This window comes from Rhinolophus sinicus, chromosome 16 (assembly GCF_057876585.1).
Source record: "Rhinolophus sinicus isolate RSI-liver-muscle chromosome 16, RSI-T2T, whole genome shotgun sequence".
Lineage (NCBI taxonomy): Eukaryota > Metazoa > Chordata > Mammalia > Chiroptera > Rhinolophidae > Rhinolophus > Rhinolophus sinicus.
Window position 1 is genome coordinate 4,629,982 of NC_142516.1, and position 24,397 is coordinate 4,654,378.

The 24,397-nt window shown below is 56.6% G+C and overlaps 1 protein-coding gene and 1 long non-coding RNA gene across 9 annotated transcripts; one reads left to right on the forward strand and one right to left on the reverse strand.

Annotated features, from left to right (window-relative positions):
- Positions 1–1,631: 1,631 nt before the first annotated feature.
- LOC141571201 (uncharacterized) lies at positions 1,632–17,869 on the reverse strand. 4 transcript variants are annotated; one of them, XR_016019463.1, is made up of 6 exons: positions 17,635–17,869; positions 15,945–16,049; positions 12,680–12,774; positions 9,967–10,097; positions 3,199–3,270; positions 1,632–2,488 (listed from the first exon to the last, which is right to left on the reverse strand). It is a non-coding gene; the product is annotated as an uncharacterized LOC141571201 (long non-coding RNA). The 4 variants fall into 4 exon arrangements; XR_012495985.2 differs by having other exon boundaries at positions 12,680–12,777; XR_012495984.2 differs by lacking the exon at positions 17,635–17,869 and having other exon boundaries at positions 15,945–16,174.
- FAM78A (family with sequence similarity 78 member A) lies at positions 5,079–22,672 on the forward strand. 5 transcript variants are annotated; one of them, XR_012495982.2, is made up of 4 exons: positions 5,080–5,627; positions 6,245–7,334; positions 19,506–20,593; positions 20,744–22,672. XR_012495982.2 is itself a non-coding variant. In XM_074331203.2 (3 exons), the coding sequence occupies exons 2-3, from the start codon at positions 7,012–7,014 to the stop codon at positions 20,032–20,034; spliced, it is 852 nt and encodes a 283-aa protein (XP_074187304.2). In that variant the 5' UTR covers positions 5,079–5,627; positions 6,245–7,011; the 3' UTR covers positions 20,035–22,672. The 5 variants fall into 5 exon arrangements, 4 of the variants coding, with proteins under 4 accessions (XP_074187304.2, XP_074187307.2, XP_088649614.1 ...); XM_074331203.2 differs by having other exon boundaries at positions 5,079–5,627; positions 19,506–22,672; XM_074331206.2 differs by lacking the exon at positions 6,245–7,334 and having other exon boundaries at positions 5,401–5,627; positions 19,506–22,672.
- The last annotated feature ends 1,725 nt before the right edge of the window (positions 22,673–24,397 follow it).

Below are 24,397 nucleotides of genomic sequence, written 5' to 3' on the forward strand. Positions count from 1 at the left end.
AGTGAAGTGACTTGGCAGGGCCCACAACTGGTAAAAAGCAGACCAGGAGTCAGACTCGGGTCTCGGCCCAAAGCCGTTGACCCTAACCACTTGGCTACACTGCCTCTCTCTTACTTGAGAGCAGAAGAGGTTTTCTGGCAGCTTCGTGGGACCTAGAGCAGTTTGTACATTATAGACACTTGTTAGTTATCACCTTTAAATATCTAAGATAGATTTTCTACTATTACTACTAAATACATCGATCATTCATTTGTACTTAGCAGTGCTCTGTGCCAGACTCAGAGCTAAGTGCATGTCCCTTAACTATCACAGCACTTCACAGACCAGTTTTAAGTCCCCATTGCACAGATGTGAACACTGAGGCTCAGGTGAAAGGATTCCAGAACAGATTCTATCCAGGCAATCCAGTAAGCCAGTGAAGCCCCCTGGGACTCAAATCCTGTCCCAATACCTCTTAGCCTCTTCTGCTCTTTCCATTGTGCTTGAGCTGTACCCTTTCTAACATGCTCTACACTCATTTATTCTGTTTTTATGGCCTGTGTCCTCCTAGCAGAGTGTCATTAGCCCATGGGCAGGGACTGCTCACTTATGTTCACTTATGGGCCCAGGGGCTCAGGCAGTGCCTGGCACACAGTAGGCACTCAATAAATATTTATTGAATGAATGTCTGGCTGATTCTGGACTCTGGGCTCTAATCTACTACAAACTTTGCCATCAAAGACTGATGGCCAAGAGGAGGCTGGTTATTTGGGACAATGACTCCAGAAGGGAAGGGGAAGGGAGTGGGTGAGAAGCTCCACTCTGAGCAGATGGCCTGGGGAGACACACAGCTGGAGGGGACAGGAGGGAGGGACAGCTGCGGGGTCCCCTGCCAGGATGGGGAGGGAGCCCCGTGGAAAGCATTTTCATCACCACCTCCCCACCCCTAGTGCTCCCTCCCCGGATCGCTTTCTCAGTTCGCATTTCTAAGGCCGCTCCTGGGTTATTTCGGTCGGGAAACCTGATCCTTCGCTGGGTTTATTTTAGCACCTTGGAGAACTCCCAGTGCCGCACCCGATCCTGGCCGCACCCAGCCTGTCCACCCGCCTCCGTCCTTCCCCGGTGGCGGGGCTTGTGGGGGCCGCAGAAGCCTCCTGGCGCAGCGACCTCGTCCTCCAACGTTGCCCGCATGCGGGGTCCTCACCCCCCACGATGCTGGGTGGGGTGGGAGCTCGGAGGGGCGGCCAGGTGAGCCGGCCCCATCCGTGCACACTCCAGCGACTGCTGCTTGAACTTGGGGCGCCGCTGGACCTCAGCTCCTCCTCCGGGGGGATGATTGTGCGATTGTGCATTCAAGAGGTTGTCCAGGAGGGGAAGGTGTGCTCAGAACTGCAGCTCTGGAGGCTGCGACCAGGAAGCAGGCCAGAGGGACAGAAAGTGTGCAGAGGGCTAGAGGCCTAGGTCCAAGGCAGGGATCTCCTGTGAGCCAGGCCAGGACAGCAACCCCTCACCCGCCCTACTGCCCTGAGTTGGCCGTGGGACTCTCCATCCCAGACTCCTAACAGACACCCTCCCTCAGTCAGCAAATAACACCGACACACCCATCCACATGCACAGACACAGACATGCAGACTCTCTCTCACACACACTCATGTATCACACCTACTCACACCACAAACGTGCTCACCTACAGTCACCATCACACACACATATCCACACATGCACATGGACACAAACTCACCCTGACCCACAGATACGTGCTCGTACACACCCTCACGGACACACCATGCACACTCACATACACCCACACGCTCATAGACATACCTTCACATAACCAGAACACTCCAACACACCCTATGCACCCACACACACTCCCCAACCCTCACACAACGCACACTGTCACACATAATGTACACACACTCACTCATCCACACCCACACCTCTTATGGTCACTTACCATTACACACCTCATACACACTCCCACATGGACACACATACATACGCCCTCACAGACACACACACACACACTCACGGGCTCTACACTTACTTGGACACACTCTACAGTTACACACAATTGTCACATATGCCCTCACACAGAGATACACAAACTCACACCATCACAATGCATTTACACACACACACATTTACTCACTCTAACCTCAAGTACACTCACTCACACACACCACCACCACCCCACACACATCTGGAACGTGCGTCCTTCCCCTGCGCCTCCTCCAGCTCAATACTGGACACGTGCACTTCAAAACAACTTAGATAGACGCGTCCTGGCTTGGAGCAATCGATACTCATATCCATTTTGAGTACGAATTTGTACCATTTATTATTTATGTTAATTAATACCTCTATTCATCATTCCTGAAGTTATCCCTTGACGTCTCTCTGGCCCACGGGGATGTGAGTGCCATGGGGATCTGTCGTCTGTCCTAGCTCTGGCTGGGTTCCCTACTGTCTTCTGAGCGCTCAGCACAGAACAGGTGTCCAGTCAACACTGGGGAAAAAATGCCGGGAGTTGAGTGACCTTGTCCTCCCACGGACAACACCGTGAGTCCCAAGTTGCCACAGCCAGGAGTTCGCCATCTCTGGGAAGGGCTGGGGCTGTGCATCCTGACCCCTCACCCCCTCTTTCCCATGCACTGGTGATGTCATGGCAGAGGAGTCTGGGGGAGGGGCTCAGGGAGCAGTGTGAGTGTCCCTGTGGTATTGGGCACGTCTCAAACAGATGCCCCTTCCTCTGTTCTGCAGATGCCAGCACTTCACACCCGTGTGGATGTATCCTGGGCCTTCCACAGATGCTGAGACAGCCGTGGGTCTGCCCAGCACCCACAGAGCTCCAGAAAATGCTGAGCAGGAAGAAGGGCTGTGTGGGGAGGCAGGAAGGCTGGGGGTGCCTGTGACCTGGGGAAACAGCCAGAACCTTGGAGGGCCCATCAGGAGCTGGGACAGGGGTGCACGTGTGAGCTTCCAGACCCTCTGTCTTTCAGGGCTGGCTCTGGGGAAGCCGGGCTGACGCTCAGGGTCAGGCAAACAGAACCACAGGTGCTGCCTGCGTCCTTTCCCTGCAGATCCTGCCCTCAAACTAGCCCAAGACAAAGTACCACACGGTGGATGAAGTGAAAGGAGAGGCAGCTCTGGGGCCACCTTAAGGGACAGGGGTCTTCTGTTTTGCAAGCGCCCTCATGGTCTTGCAGTGAGACTTACCAGAGACACGGCTTTCCAGGGTCAGTGCCATCCTGGCTCAGAGGGCTGTCCCAGCTGGCAGGGGTGGTGTGCCTGGAGGAGACGAGCGGCCTTTAGATTTGGCCAGATCTAGGTGGGGATGCAGACTCAGAAAAGCCACTGTCCCCTGACCCTGGGTCTCTCTGTACAACCCACCTCCTACGGTCAAGGTGAAGGATAAAGGAGACAATCCTTGCTCATGCAGCACCTAACACACAGTGGGTACTTTATCATTAACACAAACCCAGGCCAAGCCTAGGGCCATGGGAACTAACGACACTTCCAGCGGGCATCTAGGGGACCCATCCCCAGGAAATCACCTTCAGGTGGATGGCCACTTAGTGAGCAGGTTAGGGCTCTAGCCTTTGTCCTTTTCACGTGAAATGAGAAAGATGTGCAGCTCAGCACATGTTCACAGAGCACTCATGTCCTTGTCACCAGGACAGTGTCCCTGCCATCAAGGGGGCACCCTGGCCAATGAGGTCTGCTGTGTTCCAGGCACGGGGGGTGATGGTGTTGGGAGATGAGATGGCACCCCAAAAGTTAATATCTCACCTATATATAAACTCCATAGCCTAATAATTATCTGATGACAAAGGAGGTATGGATGGCCGTAGTGCATCCCAGGGGGCAGAATGTTTTGTGGAGACCAGGAACGCACGGCTGGGAGAGGCCCCTGTGGCTGAAGAGGCAAGGGAACGCTTCTTCCAGGAAATGGAAATTTGCACGGGGTCCTGCTGTCTGGAGTCCTACCGTCTGGCAGTAAGCAGGGCTACCTTGCCTTGGCCTCCGTTAGCAGGACTAGGAATAAGCTACCTACCAGCTGCCCTAGAAAGGGACAAGCCCTCACTAGGCTGGGTGAGAGCCCATGGCAGTGAATAGGGAGAAGGCAGGGGTGTGGCTGGGTAGGAGGTAGTGGCTACCTTAATCGGGCACTTCCTGTGGCCTGAGCTGGAGCCAGTTTCTGACGGATTACTCGGCCTGCCTGATCATTTCTCAAAAAAGAGAACTCAGCGTGGTCCGAGCCCCTGCTCTTCTGGTCCTTGCCCTCACTGGCATTCACTGGGAGTGGCTGGAACCACCTGCCCTGGGCCCTGCTGCGAGCACCTTTGGAAGTCAGTGATGGGGGAGGATACGGCTCTATGTGGCTGCAGGGTTTTCTGATGTCACAAACCATCTGGCCTTTCCCTGGGGGTGTTGCAAGGTGAGGGTGGGGCTAGTGGCTTGAGGGTGGTTAGAGAGGTTCACAGCTATCACTCCCCCATCCCCACTCCTGCTCCACCCCACTGTCCAGGTTCAAACCCCGTTTGAACCTCTGTACTCAGAACACCAGTCTCACGTGGGACATCTGCCAGGGTGGGGCCTTAGGCAACTCTCCCAGTCTCCCAGCTTTGAATTCCTGCTCTGTGAAACACACAAAATAGGCCTCCTACACAGGGGTGGCCGATGGTGGCTGAAATGAAACTGTACAGCACTTGTCATAATTGGGGCCCAACAGGCCTGACCACCTGTCAGGGTGCCAAGAAGCCCTGTATGGAGGGAGTAACACAGGGACCCTTTCCCCAAACTTCTCAGCCACCCCTGCCTTCCCAGCCCTGGATCCTCCCACAGCCACAGCCCGACCGCGGCCAGGAATATCAGGGCAGTGCGACCCTTCTCCGAGTGCCCTGAGCCCCAGAAAATATACGAGTTCAAAGGGCACAGGGAGTAGCCCACCTGGACCCGACAAGCCGAACTACACTACCCATAGTTCTCCGGGCTTGCCAAAAAGGAAATGTCGTTCATGCAAAGAGAGGCTCAGCTCTCCCAGCAGCTGCAGAGAGGGACAGGGGGGGAGGGGGAGAGGATTACTAGGGGGAGGGCGGGTGGTGTGCAGGGAGCGAGGGTGGAGAGCTGGGCGGGCGGTGAGGAGGAGGCGGCGCCCGCCTCCGCCGCCGCCTGCGGACCTGCATCCCCGCGGGGCCGGCGAACGTGCGGCGGTTCCTGCGTGCGCTGCGCTCCGGCCGGCTGCTGCGGGCGGACGCGGGGCCAGGCCGGCGCAGGGGCTGAGTTTCTGCAAAGTTTGACCTGGTTGCCTTTCCGATGCTGCAGCAGAGCGAGGCAGCGCGGGGCGCGCCAGGTGGCTGCGGCGCGGCGGCGGGGCTGAGCGGCGACAGCACGCTCACAATGATCATAAAATAAAGGAGGCGCGCGGGGTGGGGGCGAGAGAGCCCCGAGCCTCAGCCCTCCGCCCCCGGCCACCCCCAGCAGCCCCGAGCTAGGAGGACGTGGGGGCCGGGGGCGCCCACGCCGGCCCCAGACCCCAGTAGAGCCAAAGGACACTGCCCGGGGAAGGGACTGGGGGCGCCCCGAGGACGTGCCCGCGGAGGGGTCAGGGGCGGCCGGGGCACCCGGATTGGCCCGAGGGGCAGGTGAGTCGTTGGCGCCGCCCGGGTGGGGGCGTGCGCGGCAAAGTTCCCCGGCGGCGGCGAACGCGCCCGATGCGCGGGGACTCGGGGCCGTTCGGGGTTGGCAAGGGGTTGAGGGGGACAGAGGTGCCCGATGCGGTGGGGCTAGGGCACTGCGCCCTCCGAGGGTCAGGGGATCCCTGCCTGGGAAAGGGCACGCGCCCGATCGGACCAGCCTGCGGGGCTGACACTGCGCCCCCAGCGGGTCGGAGGGACCCGGCTGGGGAAGGGGCGCCGGCATCGAAGCGTGGGCGCAGTGCCAGGACCGGCAAGTCCACGAGGCCCACTGCAGTGACAGCCTGTCGCCGCCCCCCCCCCCGCCCCTGGGTCTGAGGGTGTCAGCGAAGATGTCACGGGCGGCGATTATTCGCTGGTGCGCGCGGTCGTTTGGCTGCCACTGACGGGGCGGTCGGGCGGGTGGAGGGGGGCGCCGCCTCCAGGGAGACCGCCCAGAGCTGTGCTATCAGCTCTGCAGCCCGCGCCCCGCGCACACTCGTCGCCGCCCGGCGCGCCCCCCGTGGCAAAGTTCGGCTCAACTTTGACGTGGGCCTTGACGCCCTGTCCCTTCCACCTCCCATCAGGTCCTTGGCGGCCGCGGCGAACTAGGCGGCGGCTCCAGCGCAGCCCCGGGGACCCGTACAGCGGCGGGCGGCGACAGTGACGAGGGGACGCGGCGCGCCCGCGTGGGGCGTCGGCCCGTGCCCGCCAGTGGGCGCCGACGGGGACCCGTGTTGCACCGTACTCCTCCGGGACCCCGCGGGCGGCCCGAGCCGGCTCTCGCCTCCAGGAAGCCGCGGGTCGGCGCTCGATCCGGAGGACGCCCACACGTCCGCCGACCGAACACAAACTGCCCTTCCATTGATTCGGCCCCGTAGGGCGAGCGGCCGGGTGCGTGTGTCCTGAGCGCGTGCGGAAGGCAGGAGGGCAGGAAGTCGGTCTTCTGCAGCAAGGGTGGCGGCGCCGCGTTGGGGACAGAGCCTTCCTTATTTATGTGTCTGCCGGCATTCACCTTCTTCAGCGGAAGACTTCAGGGAGCGTCTCTGATCTGCGTTCCCCGCGTGTGAGGCACGGAAGGGCTGGATGTCTGAACAACATGCTTATCCATTAACATTCAAACTTTTCTTTTTTTAACCCAAAGAATATCGGTGATTTTTGTCCACTGCCAGCAGAAGAGCATACCCAGGGCCCTTGAAATGCAGCAAAATCCTTATTTATAAACAGGCCCGAGGTAGTGACATGCAAAAGCCCCCCTACTCAGTGAATTTTCTATCCTATGGATATCGGTCTTGAGATTTGAGATTGAAGAGCAGCACTGTCTGCACTGGGTCCGGCAGCCTCCATCCCTTCAATGCCCAGTTTTCTCTGGGACTGCTGGCCTTCCCTGGAGATCAGAGAGGTACTGTGTGCCATGGGCTGTATTCAGAGCATCGGGGGCAAAACCAGAGTCTTCCGGGAAGGTATCACGGTGATTGATGTGAAAGCCTCTATCGACCCCATCCCCACCAGCATTGATGAGTCCTCCAGCGTGGTGCTCCGCTACCGGACACCCCACTTCCGTGCCTCCGCCCAGGTGGTCATGCCGCCCATCCCCAAGAAGGAGACCTGGATAATTGGCTGGATCCAGGCATGCAGCCACATGGAGTTCTACAACCAGTATGGGGAGCAGGGCATGTGAGTACTGCTTGGGGTGGGGAGCTTGGAGGGTTAGCGCGGGGCCTCTCCAGGGGCAGAGGGAAGCTTGAGGCACAAATGGAAGTAGCCTCTGAGTTCTCCTTGGCCACATGACCTCCTAGAGCGTTTGCCAATTGATTCAGATTGGGGTCATGGCTCTAGGATCTTGCCTCCTTCTGCCCCTGACCCCTGGCCCCTGGGCTTCCTTTGTCCTTCCCTGCAAGGTGCTGAGAAAGCAGAGGTATATTCCACCAGCTGCCTCTTTGGCAAAGCAAGCATGCTGTCTGGTCACCAGAGAGGCCAAGGCTTGGCCCCCCACGCTCCGGCTTCCTTGACCCCACGTGGCGGATACTTGGGGAAGTAACCTGGGCCTCTGAAGCCTCCGGAATTATTTGCACAGTGCTTTGTGGTTGGGTCTGAACTTGTCTCTCCGGTGTTTTCAGATGCACAGCAGAACCTGGGGAGGGCTTTACTATTCCAAATGGTGTTTTGTTTGAGAGGACAGCTTGTTTTAGAAACCTGGTTTGCTTTGTGGTGTAGTGTTTTTTTTCTCTCTCCGAGGAAAGTGGCTACTTTAATAGACATCAAGTGTCAGTGTCCAGAGGCTCTGGCAGGGCCCACTGACCCCTTCTCTCCAGCGTGGCCTCCAAAATGTTCCCGGGATAATGCAGATCTCGGGGCAGGACACTGGGGCTTCTTTTCTGACATGCTCCCTGATCCCGGAGATGGTCCTCCTGGGTGTGGAAAGAGCAGTGGTAGGCGGAAGGGCAAGTGACTTAACTGGAAGGGCCACCCTATGAGAGGGTGTTGAAGGTGGCCATTTCCCGGGCACAAGGACCTTGCTGAGAGAGCTAGGTAGGCCCTGACCTCCATGACTGGCTCTGGACACTGTCCTGTAGCCTCTCTCTCAACGTCCACTCTCACGGGTCTGCAAGTGAGAACAGAGAGGAGCACCTCCCCAGGAGCTGGAACTTTTCACGGATTTAGGAACATTCTGGGCCACCTGAAATCAGAGGGGGTAAGGAGGGGATGGAGGGTGGGGGACACACCAAATCTTATGGCTTTTCCACTTAATGACTGAAGTTATAGGGAAACAGGAAGGTCACAGTAAAATGTAAAATGGGGGTGTAACCATGATCTCCCCAAAGTGGTGTGTGGGGGGCCCGTCTAGACCCCTAGCTCCTCTGTCAACCTGATTTCCACGCCCAGGCCCCAGGCCTTTAATTCCCCAAAGTGGCTACTAATCCAGGCCAGGGGCTAACTTTCCATTCAAAAGGGAAACGTGAATGGGAGTGATTTGGTGTGGACCTTTCCTGAGAAACCTTAAGGTCGAAACCTTCTCAAACTTTGCAAGGCATCCAGGACAACTGGCAAGAAACTAAGGCTTTCCTAGGGTTTTTGGGTTAAGTCTGTGTTCTTTCCTAGAAGGGACAGGGTAGGCGGAGGGTCCTTTAGAACTTGGGAAAGTATGAGCACCAGGAGGAAAAAAACCATGGAGCATGAAGGGGACTGAATTCCGATGAGATGGACACGGTGGGCAGTGGGGCGGGGACAGGCCCGGCTGGGAGCCTCAGCCTCCCCATCTGTACACAGGGGTTTCAGCCTTCAGGTCCTGGTGCTGATTTAGTGGCTCTGAGTATGTCCAGGCACTACTGCTGGAGGCAGGCCCAAGGCAGGAGACCTGAGATGACCTTTCTGTTTATGTGCCAGTTCTTGGTTCCTGGTTAAAGGAACCCAGGGCACATCTAGACTGCAGTCAAGCAGACCTGGGAGGGAGTCCAGGCTCTGCCACTTTCCAGGGTGTGACCTGAGCTACTCTGATCCTTGGTTTCCTCATCTGCAAAGTGGGGCCAGTCGTAGTCTTTGTGCCATGCCTTATTGCGAGACTTATGGGAGACGACATTTGTCAAGCAGTCGGCACTGCGCCAGGCCCAGGGTACGTTACAATACTTAATGGAAGCAGCTTTCACCTTTAACGTTGTTATTACCGTGATTGTCATTCTCAGACGGGGAGTAAGCGATGGGACGAGTAATGAGTTGAGAATCGAGGCTGAAACTACAGAATTCGGACAGATGTAAATGACTCCTTGAATTGAATTTTCTCCCCAGCCCAGGTCTTCCTCTTTTACACAGGGCCACTCCCTGACTTTAACATTTTTTAAATAGTGCAAGTCATGAATGATTGGTGTTTTCAAGTGGCCGGAGGCCAGTTTCTCTGCTGTCTGTTTCCCTTTGCTCCCTCCCCTTCTTGGGACTCCCCTATGGGCACAGGACCCTCTGTGTCCAGCATCTCCTTCTCCTGGGTCTGTAATCCTAGTTGGGAGGGGACTGGCCCCACAAAAAGGGCAGAGTTTCAGGGTCCCTGTGAGGGGCAGTGTGGCGTGGTCCTTAATGGGTTCAGGCCCTGGGGCAGAATGACTGATCATTGCTGGCTCTGGGGCCTTGGAAAGTCACCCCTTGGGGGTGCGGTTTTGTTATCTGCCCCTGGGGATAAAGACAGAACTCCCCGTAGGCTGTGTGAGGAGTCGGTGACGGGACAGGTGGAGGTGACGATGACTGTGGCAGAAACGCTGAGTTGGAAGCTGCCTGACTTATTATTAATCAACCCAATCGTATTAAGAAGCTGAATTACCGCACAGCACAGTTCCTCGAGACACTTCCTTGAGACGTGTCCTCCAGTTCGTGGTTCCTCCAGTCCGTGGGCAGAGCGCTACATTCAACCAGTGGCCCCCCGGAAGTGAGAAGGGCTTGTTTAGAAAAAGCCTAGAACGTAAGAGAAGATGAACGTAAATGAATGTGATAGAAAAGGCCCTTGCCATCTTCCTCACCCCAAACTCCTTTTGTTCATATTTTTGACCCGTGACATGAAAGTGAGGAGTGACAAGCCAGCGGGACTGACCAGAGACCTGCAGCTGCCCAGGGCTGTCCCCCAGCTTTGCCCGGACCCGAGGCTGCCCCTGCGATTGTAGGCTGTTGAGTAGCATCTCTGGTCTCTACCCACTCGATACCAGGAGCCCCCCAACCTCCTGTTGGGACAACCACAAATGTCTCCAGACATTGCCAAGTGGTCCCTGCGAGGGGTGCCAAGCCACCCCTGGTTGAGAACAGCTGGACTAGCCCCAGACAATTTGAATTATTAAAATGAAACCCACACACTGGGCTTTATGGCTCGGGGAGGGGAAAGCCAGGTGGCAAAGGTAAGGGCTTCTGTTCTTCACAAATAGGTTTGCATTCAAAATATTAATTCCTAATACTAAACCGAAACCCATAATGCCCCAAACGTTATCCCTGCTTGAAATTAATATCTAATCCAGGAGAATTTATTAGAATGACATTCTGGGTTTGAAATATTTTAAGTGGAAAACAACAGCACCCAACTCTTACAGCTATAAAGTGGTGAGTTTCTCTGTGCCAGCTCCAGAGGATCCTATATGGTTTTGGGTCCAACTCACATTGCTTTAAAAGCCACACCCCCCAAACTGTTGGAGACACCTGTCTCCACAACCCCATCCCCCGCAATTCTACAACCACCACCTGTCAGCTGGCTCAGCCTTCTAAGTGACAAGTCACAATTTCTGGCCGGTGTGGGAGATGCTTCACGTCCCTAGTTTGCCCTGCTCTGGAACCCCCAGGGAATCTGGCCCACGGCCAACACCAAGGCCCGGGTCAATTTCTGGCTCAGGTTTCTGCCAAAGGGCAGACTTGGGGGTGAGGGGAGGAGAGCAGCTCGAGAGGAGAGGGTCTGTCTGGGTTGAGTGCCACCTCCCCTGCCCTTGTCCAGCAGGGTGTGGATACCAGCTCTGCCATACACTGGTGCTGTGACCTTGGGCCAGTCGCTTAACCTTCCTGAGCCTCACAGTTCCCATCTATGAAATGGGAGGACAGTCCTTTTCCGCCATAGGGTTGCTGTGAGGATTAAACGAGGTGAGGCAGGATGAGAACCTAGTATGTGCCCAGTGCACCCTAAGACTCAATACGTGGCAGCTATCAGTATCATAACCACTAATAATTCATTATTATACAATGCCCAGAAGAATCAGCATAAAGATTTGCCATATTACAGTTATCGCGGCTGCCGTCTCTTCTCCTGGGTTGGGTTTCACATACCCATGATCAGTGTGAGAGCCTTGGATGGTGAGATTTCAGGGGTCCTTCCAGCCAGAAGATGCGGTGACATCTGCTGTCACAGGATTATTATGAGGCTGGTGAGAAAGAGCTGGGCAGGGGTGGAGGGTCTGAGGCCTCAGGCTGGGGGGGCTGGAGCTGGGGTGATGTGCAGAGCTGCCCGGCTCCTTCTCCACTCTGTCAGTTCCCAAAGACTTCATCTGATGATGAGGAAACAGCCTCTGAGGCCAGAAGCCACTTGCCCAAGGAGGCGTGCTCTGCTCCAGTGGGTCAGGGGACAGGCTGAGAGGAATGGCCCTGGTGACCACGTGGCCTCTTCCTGCAGCCGGGGCCTGAGCCGTGGGCCCCACACAGAACAATTGAAGATGCTGCTTCCTTTCTTTAACCGGAAGGCGGCCTCCCCCATCTGCTGGGTCCTGGCAGAGGCGAGGGCGGCGTGGGTGGGAGGGGGAAGTCCTTGTTTCCAGGCTTTGGGGTGAGAGGAAGTGGTGGGGGACTGTCCGGCCCAAAGAGAACTCCCCCCTGGACCGGCCCTCGCCAAGTGATCGCCCCAACCCTCACCTTCCGCGTGCCAAAAACAAAAGCTGGCTGCTCCCGGAGTCGTGCAAGAAGGCACTGGCAGCCTTAGTGATCAGGGAAGTAAGAGATCCCTTTGTTTTTTGGATCGGATCTGGATAAAATGAAAAAGATCAGTAATGCCCAGCTGGCGTGGCACGGGGGCAGGGAAGGAAGACAGCCTCATAGGCTGTTTGTGGGGGTACAGTTTAGGCAGCTTCTGGAAGGGGAGTCTGGCTGTATCTATGACAGTTTCAAATACACACGCCCTTTGACTCCATCGTTCTACTCGAAACTTTGAGCGTCTGGCCAGGTGCCAGGCAGGTAGTGGGCAGACAGAACAGATGAACTGACGAATGTGTGAATGGACAACGGTCCAGACACCAGCATCGTGCCTAATTTCAGAAAGCCCGGGACCACTCAAGCGTCCAACAGTAGGGGGTGAAATTATGGTCTGTCTGCAGGGCAGAATATGACGAGGGTTCTAATGATTATGTGGGGCGATAGCTGCTTCCACGTGGGAAAATGATCAGATTATAGGTTGCATTAAAGGAAAAAAAGGTAAACTGTGCAGGGTAGAAACCCATTTTGGTTAAAAAGAAAACACCGAAAGTGGGCACATGTACTGTGTATGCGCAGAGGGAAAGGTCTGCAAGAATGTTTACCAGAGTATAGTGTGGTGGGTAACCTCAGGGAGGGCGGGGAGGGCAGGCGCTGACGAGACGGCTTTCGTTTCTCACTTCTTACACTTCTCTACTGCCTGCTTTAAAAACAAAACAAAAACAAAGAAAAAGCACAGTTTTTATAATGAAAAACTAAAATTAAACTGGCACCGTCGATCTTTTTTCCCCTTCACGTTAGGCCCCAGGGGCATGGGCTGTGGCCTGGGTGAAGAGGGGCGAGGTGTGCAGAAGAGGGGGTGAGACCTGGCAAGAGTGGAGTTTGCTATTTGGGGGAACCTAGGAGCAACCCGGGAGGGAGGGAGGGGACACCCTAGCCCCTTCCTGGAAGAGCAGGTGCCTGGTGACCTGTTAGGTGGGAAGGGGCCAGCTGGTGCTGGCGAGGGAGAAATCGGAAACCGAGATCCCAGTCTGGTTGGGAGGGGCCTCAATTTCTGGAAAATCGCAAAACTTTACAGAATTTGAACTTTCTGCACATTGTACAAAACTGTAAAGTGGAGGAGTGGGTGACATAATCCCTCAGTGCCCGTCTGGCGCGCACGAGGGCACACGAGCCCCGGGCGGCCCTGGTCCTCTGGCCTCCAGCCCTTAACCGCGAATGCGCTTCTCAGAGGGCCCCACGGCGCCACTGGAGGGATAGGAAATGAGGTGGACTCGTTTAAGCTTAAGTGTAATTTTAATTTAAAGCAACATATTTATTTCAGTGTATGTTAGAAAATATATACAGGGGGGGCCAAAAAAAGGTATACACATTTTAAGAAAGGAAAAAACCTGTATTAATTGTAATACTCAATATATGCCGATCACAAAAGATGAATACAAGTCACGTGTGACTTCTGCAATTACAAGAGGTGCTCAAAGTGGTTCCCATCAGCGTCCAGACACTTCTGATGACGGCGAACTGCTGCTTGAGCATAGATAACATCTCTTAACACGTGTATACATTTTTTTGGCATGCCCAGCATATATATCTAGTGTATTAACTTGTACTTTCAGAGATGTTTCTTAGGAAAAACTAAATTTAGTTGAGCTTTAAAAAAAGTGCTTAATTTTAAGGAAAAGAGAAAATACAGGACATGTAGATGGGACGAATGTGAAGAAAGAGACCGGAAGTTCCTAGGCCGGGTGGGCTGGGATGGATGGTCTGGTTTCTAGGTCCAGAACTCCAAAGGGCCCTGACTCCAGCACTCACCTGGAGGGGGAGCCCCCGGGGGTGCAAAGGGCCATCCATGCCCAGGAGAGAGCCCTGCCCCAGGCTTGCACCCCGCCGGGCACAGCCCAGGGGTCTGTGCAGCCAGGGAAGGTGTGCTCCCTTCCAGGCACACTGCTGGGCCTCGGGGCACCCCTGGCGTCCTTTGCCCTCCACATCGGGCCAGCTTGGACTATCGGCTGGGCCTGGAGCCACAGGTGACCATCCCCAGCACCCGTGGGTGGCCCCTAGCCTCCAGGAAAGGCTCTCTGTAAGGCCTTCAGACTCACAGTCAGTCAGGGGTGCTACTCAGAGCACGTGTGTGTGTGTTGGGCGTGGGTCTGTTGGAGGCTGATGGATGAGAGCGTGTGTGTGTATACATGTGAATATGTATGCGTATGCGTGTAAATGGGTGAGGGACCATTGGAGGCTGATGGGTAAGAGCGTGCGTGCGTGCGTGCGTGCGTGTGTGTGTGTGGGTCTGCTGGAGGACAGTCGGTCAGAGCTTGCTCAGACTGTGGGTCCTGGCTGGGCGGATTCCTGGTTGTGTGACCGAGGGCCAGGCCTCTACCATCTCCAAGTTCCCTCTGTGAACGTGCCCTCAGCCCTGCCCCAGGGCAGCTGGGAAGCCCTGGGTGGACATCCGTGCGAGGGGGCTCGGCATGGCTGATGTTCTCAGGGAACAAGAGCACACTGCTGCCGATAATGAGCCATGCTGGGAGGGGCAACTGCAGCGGCAGCAGCTCCAGGTGAGAAGGTGCAGAGGCAGCTTTGGGCGAGGGTCCCCTGACTGGACCTAAACTAGTTACTGAGACCCCGCTGTGGGCTGTGGGGCTCCGGCCCTGAAGGGGAAACTGGGCAGGCTGCCCAGCCACTGATCACTGTGCCCAATTCTAGGCCAGGCACCAGGGTAAGGCCTGGAGGTCTGGCCCCTGCCCTCTAGAGAGCGTCAACAAATGATCGTATGATTATTTAATCATCCCGTGCATGTGCCAGGAAACAGCAGGATGAGGACTGACTGGCATTAAGTTCGGCAGGCACCGGCCAGGGGTGGGCTTCCCTGGGGGGCTCAAGCTGAGCCATGAGCAGTACTGACTGGGCCAGGAGGAGGGGACGCTGCTGCTGGCAGGCAGCCCTGAGATGGGGTGGGGGTGGGGTCAGGGCCCGTTAGAGGAGCTGAGTGGCTGCAGCCTGGGGAGGGTGTGTGTCTGTGAGCGCATTCTGCATCCAGCTCTAAGGGCCATGGGAATCATGGCAGGTTTCACAGGGTTGGAGGGCGGAACAGCGCGATCAGATCTGTGGTTTTAAAAGATCACACAGGCTTCTGTGAGAACATGGCAGGAAGCAGAAGTGGAGGCTAGGAGATCAGGACGGGGTGAGGGGTCGTGGCTGGGGTGAAGTCAAGTAGAAGGGGGGATAGTCTCAAGGTGAGAATGAGTCAGGGACGGTGCCGGGTGCCGGGCCCTCTGCCCTAGCTGCTGACCAGGGAGGTGCCTCTGTGTCTCTTTCATGGTTCTGTGGCCAGTGTCAGTGACAGGTGCTCTGCAAACGCTTGTTTGGATGACGAAAGGGGACGGCAGCAGGAAGGGGCACTGAAGGAGGCTGAGGAGTCCCTTTCAGACAGGACGCAGGGGGCCCCGAAAGCATCCTGAGGCCCAGTTTCAAGCGTGGACTTGCCTGCTGCCCTTTGGGTGACCACACCTACGAGGATGTGGCCAGGAGTATGACAAGTGGCCAGTGGAAGAGCTCAGAAGGGCCCCCATGCAGTTCAATGCTCTGCTGCTGCCTCAGGGTTTCCCTCTGCACTGACTGTAGCAGGTCTCGCCCTGCAGACAGCGGAAGGAAGAGCAGACAGAGGGGGAGGACGCGAGGGAGACCAATGCTCTCTGCTTGCTTGTCCGAGGACGGACACGACACAGCCTGGGGGCCGGTGGGACCCTAGTCTGTGAACTCGGGGCGCAAGGACAGGCGTGTTTCCGCTTAGTCCCAAAGTCCCCCATCTCCAGGTGGATCCGACAGTTAAGCACCTGTGTGCAGGCAGTTGCTGGGCGTCTTGCTTACCCCTTTCGGTGGCATCTGTGAATCAGAGCCTGTATTGTCCCCTCCGTGCAAACGAGACAGCTCAGTGTGTGCAGGGCTGCTGGTCTGCCTTGATGTCCAAGGTCACTGCAGAACAAACAGGAAATATTAAAGGAAGAGTAACTGCATGGCAGGCAGTGCTTTCAGCGCACGTAGCGTCTGCAACTGTAAGTGAGGTGGAAAAGGCTTTAGGTCAAACCAGGGCTGGCAAATCCTAGCTGCTGACACCTCCCTCAGAGGGTTACAGAAGTTTCCGTGTATTGCTGTTTACTGTGTACCAGGTAGTATACGTTTTCAACACATTTCATCATCACAAAAACCTTGTAAGGTGGGTAGGGTTATCCGTAACTGATGAGACAATGCAGCTCAGATTTGTGACTTGATCAGAGTCAGTGGCCAGACTGAGACTGGAGCCAGGGCTGGTCGGTCCACAGAGGCAGTGCTCTAACCATGTTCCCTCCTCCCTCCTCAGTGGGGACATGGGGACCACGGGGACCAGAGCCAGACCATGCTGGCCTGTGATGATTTGAAAACAGACGCCCTTGCCCCTGCTTCTGACTAATACCTCACATGAGACACGGCTGTCTGCCAGCTCATGATGGTCACCTGTCTGTGACCAAGCCAGGGCCTGGGCATCTGGAGGCTGGGGGAGGAAAGGAGCCCGCAGCTTGGGGTCAGAGGTGGAGAGGGAGAGAGGGAGAGAGGGAGAGAGGGAGAGAGAGAGAGAGATACAGAGAGAGATCATTCTGGTACAAAGCCCCACTCCCCCAACAAGCCAGCTCTTAGGAAGTGAAAGGGGGCCAAGGAACAACAAAGTTGCTTTTGCAAGTTTGCTTTCTGCCTTTTAAAATAATTTTTGCAAGCAGTGTACCCACCTGAGAGGACAAAGTGAGCGCCTTCCGAAACAGGTGGCTGGCACATGCTTCTGAGGACCTCAGGGCAGGGACCTGGACCCTCTTCTTTGGTTCCTGGGGCCCAACCCCGGTGGGAGCTGACTCAGCAGGCTCCCCACTGCCCACTGCTGCTGTGGGAAGAGCCCTGGGATCTCAGGGGCTGGAGGGTACTTTAGAAACGTGAGGCCATTTGAGCTGCCGCCCAGATGAGCTCAAGGCCCTGGGCAGGAGATGGCCCGCGGGGCAGGAGATGGCCCGCGGGGCAGGAGATGGCCCGCGGGGCAGGACATGGCCCGCGGGGCAGGACATGGCCCGCGGGGCAGGAGATGGCCCACGGGGCAGGAGATGGCCTATGAGGCAGGCGCTACCCTAATTTGGGACCTTTTCAATGAAATAAACAGAAAACACAGGTGAAATAAACAAAAATTAGCGAAATCACGCTTCTAATCATTCCTCCTATAGTGTCCCCAATTTTGCTAACTGCTAACATTAAATGCTACGTTTCCGTGGAGGAACGCATTTCTTTTATTGTGATGAGAGATACATAAAACTTACCATTTTAACCATTTTTAAGTTTAGCAGCAGTAAGTCCATTCACACTGTTGTGTAACCATCCCCACCATCCGTCTCCAGAACATCCTCATCTTCCCCAAGTGAAAATGTCCCCATTAAACACTCACTCCCTGTTCCTCCCCTCCCCAGGCCCCAGCACCCACCCTTCTACTTCCTGTCTCTATGGATTTGTCTGCCCTAGGGACTGTAGATAAGTGGGATCATACCGTGTTTGTCCTTCTTTTCTGGCTTATTTCACTCAGCGTAATGTCCTCACGGTCCATCCATGTTGGAGCAGGGGTCAGGGTGTCCTTTTCAGTGCTGGGTAGTATTCCACCGTGTGGAGCAAGGGACCCACGCCGTTTATCCATTCATACGTCCATAGACATGGGTCATTTCCCCCTTGTGGGCGCTGTGCCTGCTGCTGCATGAACAGGGCCGCATTCTGTGAAATAGGAGACCCTGGACAGCTCCGCTGGTGTGTGCAGGTGTGCAGAGTGCTGAGTGCCAGGCGTCCTGAGCGCTGGCATGACAGGCGCCCAGGTGGAGCCGGCACTGGATGAAGTCAGGCCTGCGTCCCAGGCCCTCCTGCTTGGCCAAGTCACCTGGGGAAAAGGTGCTGATCCCAGCTCCACTTCCTTTACCTGTCCAGGCAGGTGGATGTGATTGCTGATGAGTCTTTAGGGGGTGGGCTCCCTAGACACAGCTGTGTCCCCAGCCACGTGGGAGCAGTGTCTTCAGAGTGACTCGGGACAGGCTGGTGCCCTCCTCTGAGTTATCAGTGTAGCGACAGTAGTGACGACAATGGGCTGCCAGCTCCCAACTACTGGCATGTGCTTTGTGCCCCACTGGGTGCTGACATGGTCACGTCCTCATCTTCCAGTGACCCCGGCAAGAGCGTGTGTGCCAAGTCTGGGGTCGTGGGAGGGCTGGAACCTGCCTGGGCCTCACACCAGTGAGGGGGCAGCTGAGATTCGCAGCAGGGCCGGGGCTCTGGAGTCGGAGCTCTGGACTGCCCAGCTGTCTGCTTCTGGCCCAGGAAGGCTGAGCCGCCTTGGCCGCCAGCCGCTGGAAGTGAAGTTCGCGTTCAGTGCTGCAGCAAAGCGCGGGAGGCATTGCAGAGGTGGCCCCGCAGCTGGGACTGAGTACAGTGCTGTGAGACCGGTGGTTACGTGTTCTTGGTTCTACTGCTCCGAAGACCGGCTAACCAGCGGGGGCAATTCTGGGTGCTTCCTCTTCTAGGCAGCATGAGCAGAAAGAAGGGCAGAGGGGGGGTGTCGGGGAAGAAGGGGCATCTTGGCTCCCCGGGAGCCCCAGGTGCTGGGTGCAGCCTGGCGGAGAGCAGGGAGCCCCGATCCCTGCATGGTAGAGGACACATGAAGCTGAGGGCCACAACCTACGTGGCAGGCTCCGGGGTGCTGGTTCCTACTCCCCAGGCCCCAGTGCGGGGAGAGGCCGGAAGCATCCCCTTTCACAGGTGAGGACACTGACACTCAGAGGAGGCAGGTATTTGCCCCAGGTCACACACTGGGCAACAGGGGGGCCAGGAGTCATTCCCAGATGTGCTGACCCTATGGCCACTGGGCTTGAAGCCTCCTGTCAGCTTCTAAATCGAGAGACAGACACTCATTGCCACCTGGGGGATGCGTGTGGGCCAGAGGGACCGGGCCTACCTGCATTGCCATCCAGGCTCATCCTGACATGCTGTGTGGCCCCAGGCTCTCGGAGCCCATGGCCCCTGCCCTAACCAAGGTCACAGGTGGTTGTCCTGCCAGCTGCTGGGCACAGGGCATGTCAGGCCTCTCCATGACTGTTCACCCCCATCGGGCCCCTCATGTGACATATCCCCTCAAGGGCAGGGGAAGCTAGGGCTTCTGGAAGCCCAGCTGGGATCCAGCCCCGTCTACTGTGGTTTGAGATGCTGCAAGAGAGTGGGATGGGTTTTGAGGGGGGCCTGTCTGGAGGAGCCCTCGTTCATCTGCCATGATGCTGGATGTCTGTTTACTGTCTGGCCCCTGGGAGGTAAGCCCGTGGACAGAGGGGACAAGGAAAAGCCTTGTGGGTGGCTGACGGAGTAAACTGGCCTTCCTGTCCTCAGGTCCAGCTGGGAGCTGCCGGACCTCCAGGAGGGCAAGATCGAGGCCATCAGCGACTCGGACGGAGTGAACTACCCCTGGTACGGCAACACCACGGAGACATGCACCATCGTGGGTCCCACCAAGAGAGACTCCAAGTTCATCATCAGTATGAATGACAACTTCTACCCTAGCGTCACGTGGGCCGTGCCCGTCAGCGAGAGCAATGTGGCCAAGCTGACCAGCATCTACCGGAACCAGAGCTTCACCACGTGGCTGGTGGCCACCAACACCTCCACCAACGACATGATCATTTTGCAGACGCTGCACTGGCGTATGCAGCTCGACATAGAGGTGAACCCAAGCCGGCCCCTGGGCCAGCGCGCACGGCTGCGGGAGCCCATCGCCCAGGACCAGCCCAAGATCCTGAGCAAGAACGAGCCGATCCCGCCCAACGCCCTGGTGAAGCCCAATGCCAACGACGCCCAGGTCCTCATGTGGCGGCCCAAGTACGGGCAGCCGCTGGTGGTGATTCCGCCCAAGCACCGGTAGCAGACAGGACGTCCGTGAGGCCAGACTCAGAAAACGATACCGCTCGAGCAAACCCCACGTGGTGGCCAGTCATTCAGCAAAATACAACCATTCTACCTTCTCCCACGGGCGGTCTCACTGTGCAAATGCCCCCAGGATGGCCGCCCCGGCCCTCTCGGAACCTGCTTCCTTGTAGCGAGGGGGGAGACCCAGCCGGACAGACCAACCCCACACGTGCCCTTCAGTGTCACCTTGGGTCTCCTTTCCTCTCCTTTTTCTCACAATTTCAGTCATTCACTTGCAACAGACTCCCTGACACAACTGCTTTTTTAGTCCCCCTTTTTTTTAAATGCCTCTTTATGAGGTTCAGGGGCGGGAGGAGGAGGAGCTGATATGAGACTGACCCGCGCTGAGGGCCGGGCCTCCCATGGCAGCTCCCCCTCATCCACCCGTCACGCGGCCTTATGTAGACTTGCTTTGCCAAACTTCTGCCTTAAGCTGAATTTAAAGGAAAAAAAAAACACCTGAAACAAAGAAAGCAGGATCTCTTTTCTACTGGACTTTTCATCTCCTGCCAGAGGTGAGGGAGGGGGCTGAGTGAGGGACAAAGAAAGACTAGCTGAGCCCCTCATCCGTCTTCCCTTCCGCCCTCCCTCCTTGGTGTCTTGGGAGAGGGGCAGGGGCACAGATTTAGATCTGAAACCAGCTGCTCCTTCTTTCGTTTTGGCAGAAACGAAACCACAGACAGATGCTGCATGAGGAGCCCATTCTCTCAGCCCCAGGTAGAATGCCCGACCCTCCCCCTACCTGCAAAGAAGGGCTGAGAGCTCTGGCTGGGGGTAGATCTGCCGGGGCTGCTTCTCGCCTCTTCCCAGCAGCCTTAACTTGCCGTGGTGGGTCTAGGAGAGAGGGAGGGTCCTGTGAGTTACAGGTGGAGCTGGGGAATTTAGGCATCAGTCAGCACCCATTCATTTGCCAGCATATCTAAGTGTATGGCTTTTCCATTTCCATCCACACTGGTCCTAAACGCTGGAGGGCCGGTCACCTTGACTCAGTTTTAGTTCAAAGGTAAGAAGAAAGGCACCCCCTTCCCTCCAGGCTCCTTCTCAGGGGACGCCCCTCCCAGGTGCTCTAGGGGCGGGCTGCAGACAGGCCCTGAGCACCAGTGCTGAAGGTCAGGGGAAGCTAGTTGGGGGCACCCAGGGATAGGTGGTCTTTATCTGGGGAGGCAGGTGCAGATACCCCCCTGCTGCCTGTCCTCGAGGAAGTAAACCAGGGCCCAGGACTGGGGGATGAAGTGGACCCCAGGGTTGGAGGCATCAGAGTCACTGGAGGCTGCTCTGGGACAGGGGGCTGTCCTTGCGGGCCACCCTCCCTCGGGTCCTGGGGCCTCTGGAGCCCTGGGACTGGGTTCTGAGAGATGCCAAGCTTTCTTACCAATGTCTGCCTTGAAGGCTGCTCACAGGAGCTGTGGGGACACCCCTCTGAAGCCCCCTTCCTCCTAGCTTGCCAAACCCACAGCTACGACACCTGGGCCCTGCATTCAAACCAATAGTAACCAAGCACAGAAAACAGGTAAGGAGAACAATCCATTTCTGCCGCACATGAGCCACTTGTAGGAGTCCCAGTGACAACATGGGAGGGCAGAGGTCACCTGATCCTTGCTCTGCTCCTTTTATGCACATGATACTGTATTTATTCAAGGGGTGCTTACTGCCCAGGCCATCTCCCAGGCCCTGCTCCTGATGGGAGGCGTGCAGCCATCCTGGAACAACTGGACTGTTAACAGCTTTGTGCCGCCGGCTGCCAGCGTGGTGCTTGGGGATCCCGTCAGGCCCGGGACCTTCCCCTGGGGACTGCGGGTTCCCCTCTGGTGTGTACGGAGGCCACAGCCCTGAGTGGGGGGGATGAAGGGTCCCAGCTCCACCTGTGGGGCAGGGCTGCGGAGGGAATGGGTGACACGTTGGAATGCCTGGACAGGACCTGGCCTCCAGCCTCCTGATGGAGTGGCCCTTCTCTGCACTCAGGTCTTTCTTGCACTAAAAAGGAGACAGGGCCCTGGGCAAGGGGTCAGGAGGCTGGAGTTCTGGTTCTGGGCTGGGCCATAGCTAAGGGACTCTTATTGGGGTAGAGGGTAGGAGCGGGAAAGAGCAGTAGGGGTGGTCCTGAGCGGTTTGGGGGCAGAGTTCCCCAAACTCGTACTTTCTGAGTATGAGCAAGCCCTCCTGGCGGGGGCCAGCACTGTGCCCCCTTTCCAGCTGCCTCCCCCTGGGCCTACAGCATGCCTGGCCCTCAGCTGCCCCTACCCTGGGCCCCTTTCTCTCTGCCCATCAAGCCTTTCTGAAGACCCTGGAGAGGCTGTGGGTCCATCCAAGGACACTGGACTTAGCTTGGGTCTGGTCCCTTGGCCGCCTCTCTCGTCAGGAGCACAGACCCACCCCAGGCTTCTCGCCTGGGTCCCCGATCCCTCTGGTGTCCCCCTCCCCCGGTGTGGACACACCCCTCCAGCAATAAGGACCGTCCGTGGTCATGGAGAGTACTGTGAAAACAAATCAGTGCACTTACCAGGAGGCATAAGACTCTTGAAGAAAATGTAAAATGAACCTTGAAAAACAAAACAAAAATATTCACACAGAGAAATAAATGTAATTTTAAAGTAGGTCTGGCTAGGACCTGGATGTTTCTGAACGGGTGGTTCATTTTGCGGTTGATGGCTCCATATTTCTGGCTGTGGGAGTGAATGTTTTTGGGAGCCAGGGGTTCTGGTGCTAAGGGCCCAGGAAGAACCTGGGAGGAGGCAGGCCGCTCTGCTGATACCTCCTCTGCCGTCCATAGCCCTGGGACCTCTGTCCCCACCCGAAGTGCTCCTGGGTGGTGCCCTGTGTGGAGGAGGGGTGGCAGGCTTGGGGGTGGAACTAAGATGGGGGAGGGGGGAGGGGGGGTTGGCAGCTTCGCTTTTTGGCAACCATATCAACAGGGGTTAGTGTTCAGTTGGGCCCTTACCCACGGACCTGCAAACCTGTATTTGTGAGGAAACAGCTGCTAGGACAATGTCAGTCTAGAAGACGGCTCTATGCCCTGTTCTCGGCCAGAGGCTGAAGAAAGGGGTCAGAGCACTGCTAGTTACTGCTGTCTTCTAATCAGGTGTTCTTATGAAAGGGTGGGAGGTGGGGGAGCCTGGAGGTCCTGGAGTGGGTGTGGGCTCTGAGCGCGGGCCATGGATTCAAGGCAATTTGTGTGAGTTTGGGTGAGACGCTGAGGCCCTCTTACCTTGTATGGAAAACGGGGTTCTCCGAGTAGATACCTCGTAGCTGATGTGGTGAGAACACACTGCTTTCCTTGGTTTCCAGGATTCACCCCCTGAATCCTCATAACAATCCGGCTGTTATCAGAATCCCCATTTCACAGATGAGGAAACTGAGGGAGAGCAGAAGTTGAGAAGCTGCCCAAGGCTGTGCATCTGAGAGGCAGACCCAGGATACGAACCCCGGCCCCAGAGCCCAAACTCTCAGTACTGTGTGCTCTCAACCTCAGCGTGTCCCTGTGGAGCATCCGTTTAATGCCCAGGAAGTATTGGGATTAGAAGGCCCCATGCCTCTGGCTCACTCCATCCTGGGCTCCCTGGGCAGGAAATGCCTTTCTCACCCACCCACACCACCCCCCGGGAGTTTGTAGTTTGTGTGCAGTTTTCCCATTGCCCATAGTGAGCCTGGCTTGTTCCCCCTGAGGAGGGGCTGCCCGGTCAGCTGCAGACCACAGGCTTGTCTGCCAGGGTGGGCGGTGGCTTCTCGGCATTGCCACAGAGCACAAGGGGCCCACATTCACTCTGGGCATCGGGGATTTGGTTTCTTCTCTGGGTTTTCCACATTTCAGTAACCCAACGGCACTCTGCATCCTGTCTCCGGGGTCGGAGACACCACAGAGGAAATTGCGTAATAGGCTCCGCCGGCTGCCTCCACCCAGATGGCTTCTGGGTGGTATGGTTCACTGTCGTGGTTTGGCTCCTGAGCTCTGCCCGTGAGACACCACGGGGTGTGTGTATGTGCACAAGTGTGTTCACAAGGGTGAGCAGAGAACGGGTGCAGGCCTCGCTAATGGCAGGAGGAAGCTGAACTGGATGCTATCGGGCTAAAGCCCAGGTCACCCAGGCATTCGAGGCTTCATGCAGACATGCCGCAGAGCGAGGACACTCAGATGGCAGCCTGCATTTGGGGGTACCATTTGGGAGGGACATGTGCAGGCAGGGTGCTTATGAGTAGAGTGGATTCCAAGTGGCATTTAGTCACAGTGGAAGCCCTCCAGCCTCTGAAGCTGATAGCAGGTTAAATTTAGAAGTCCCAAACTGTGATGAAACAGACAGCAGCCTCGAGCCAGCTGTCACGGG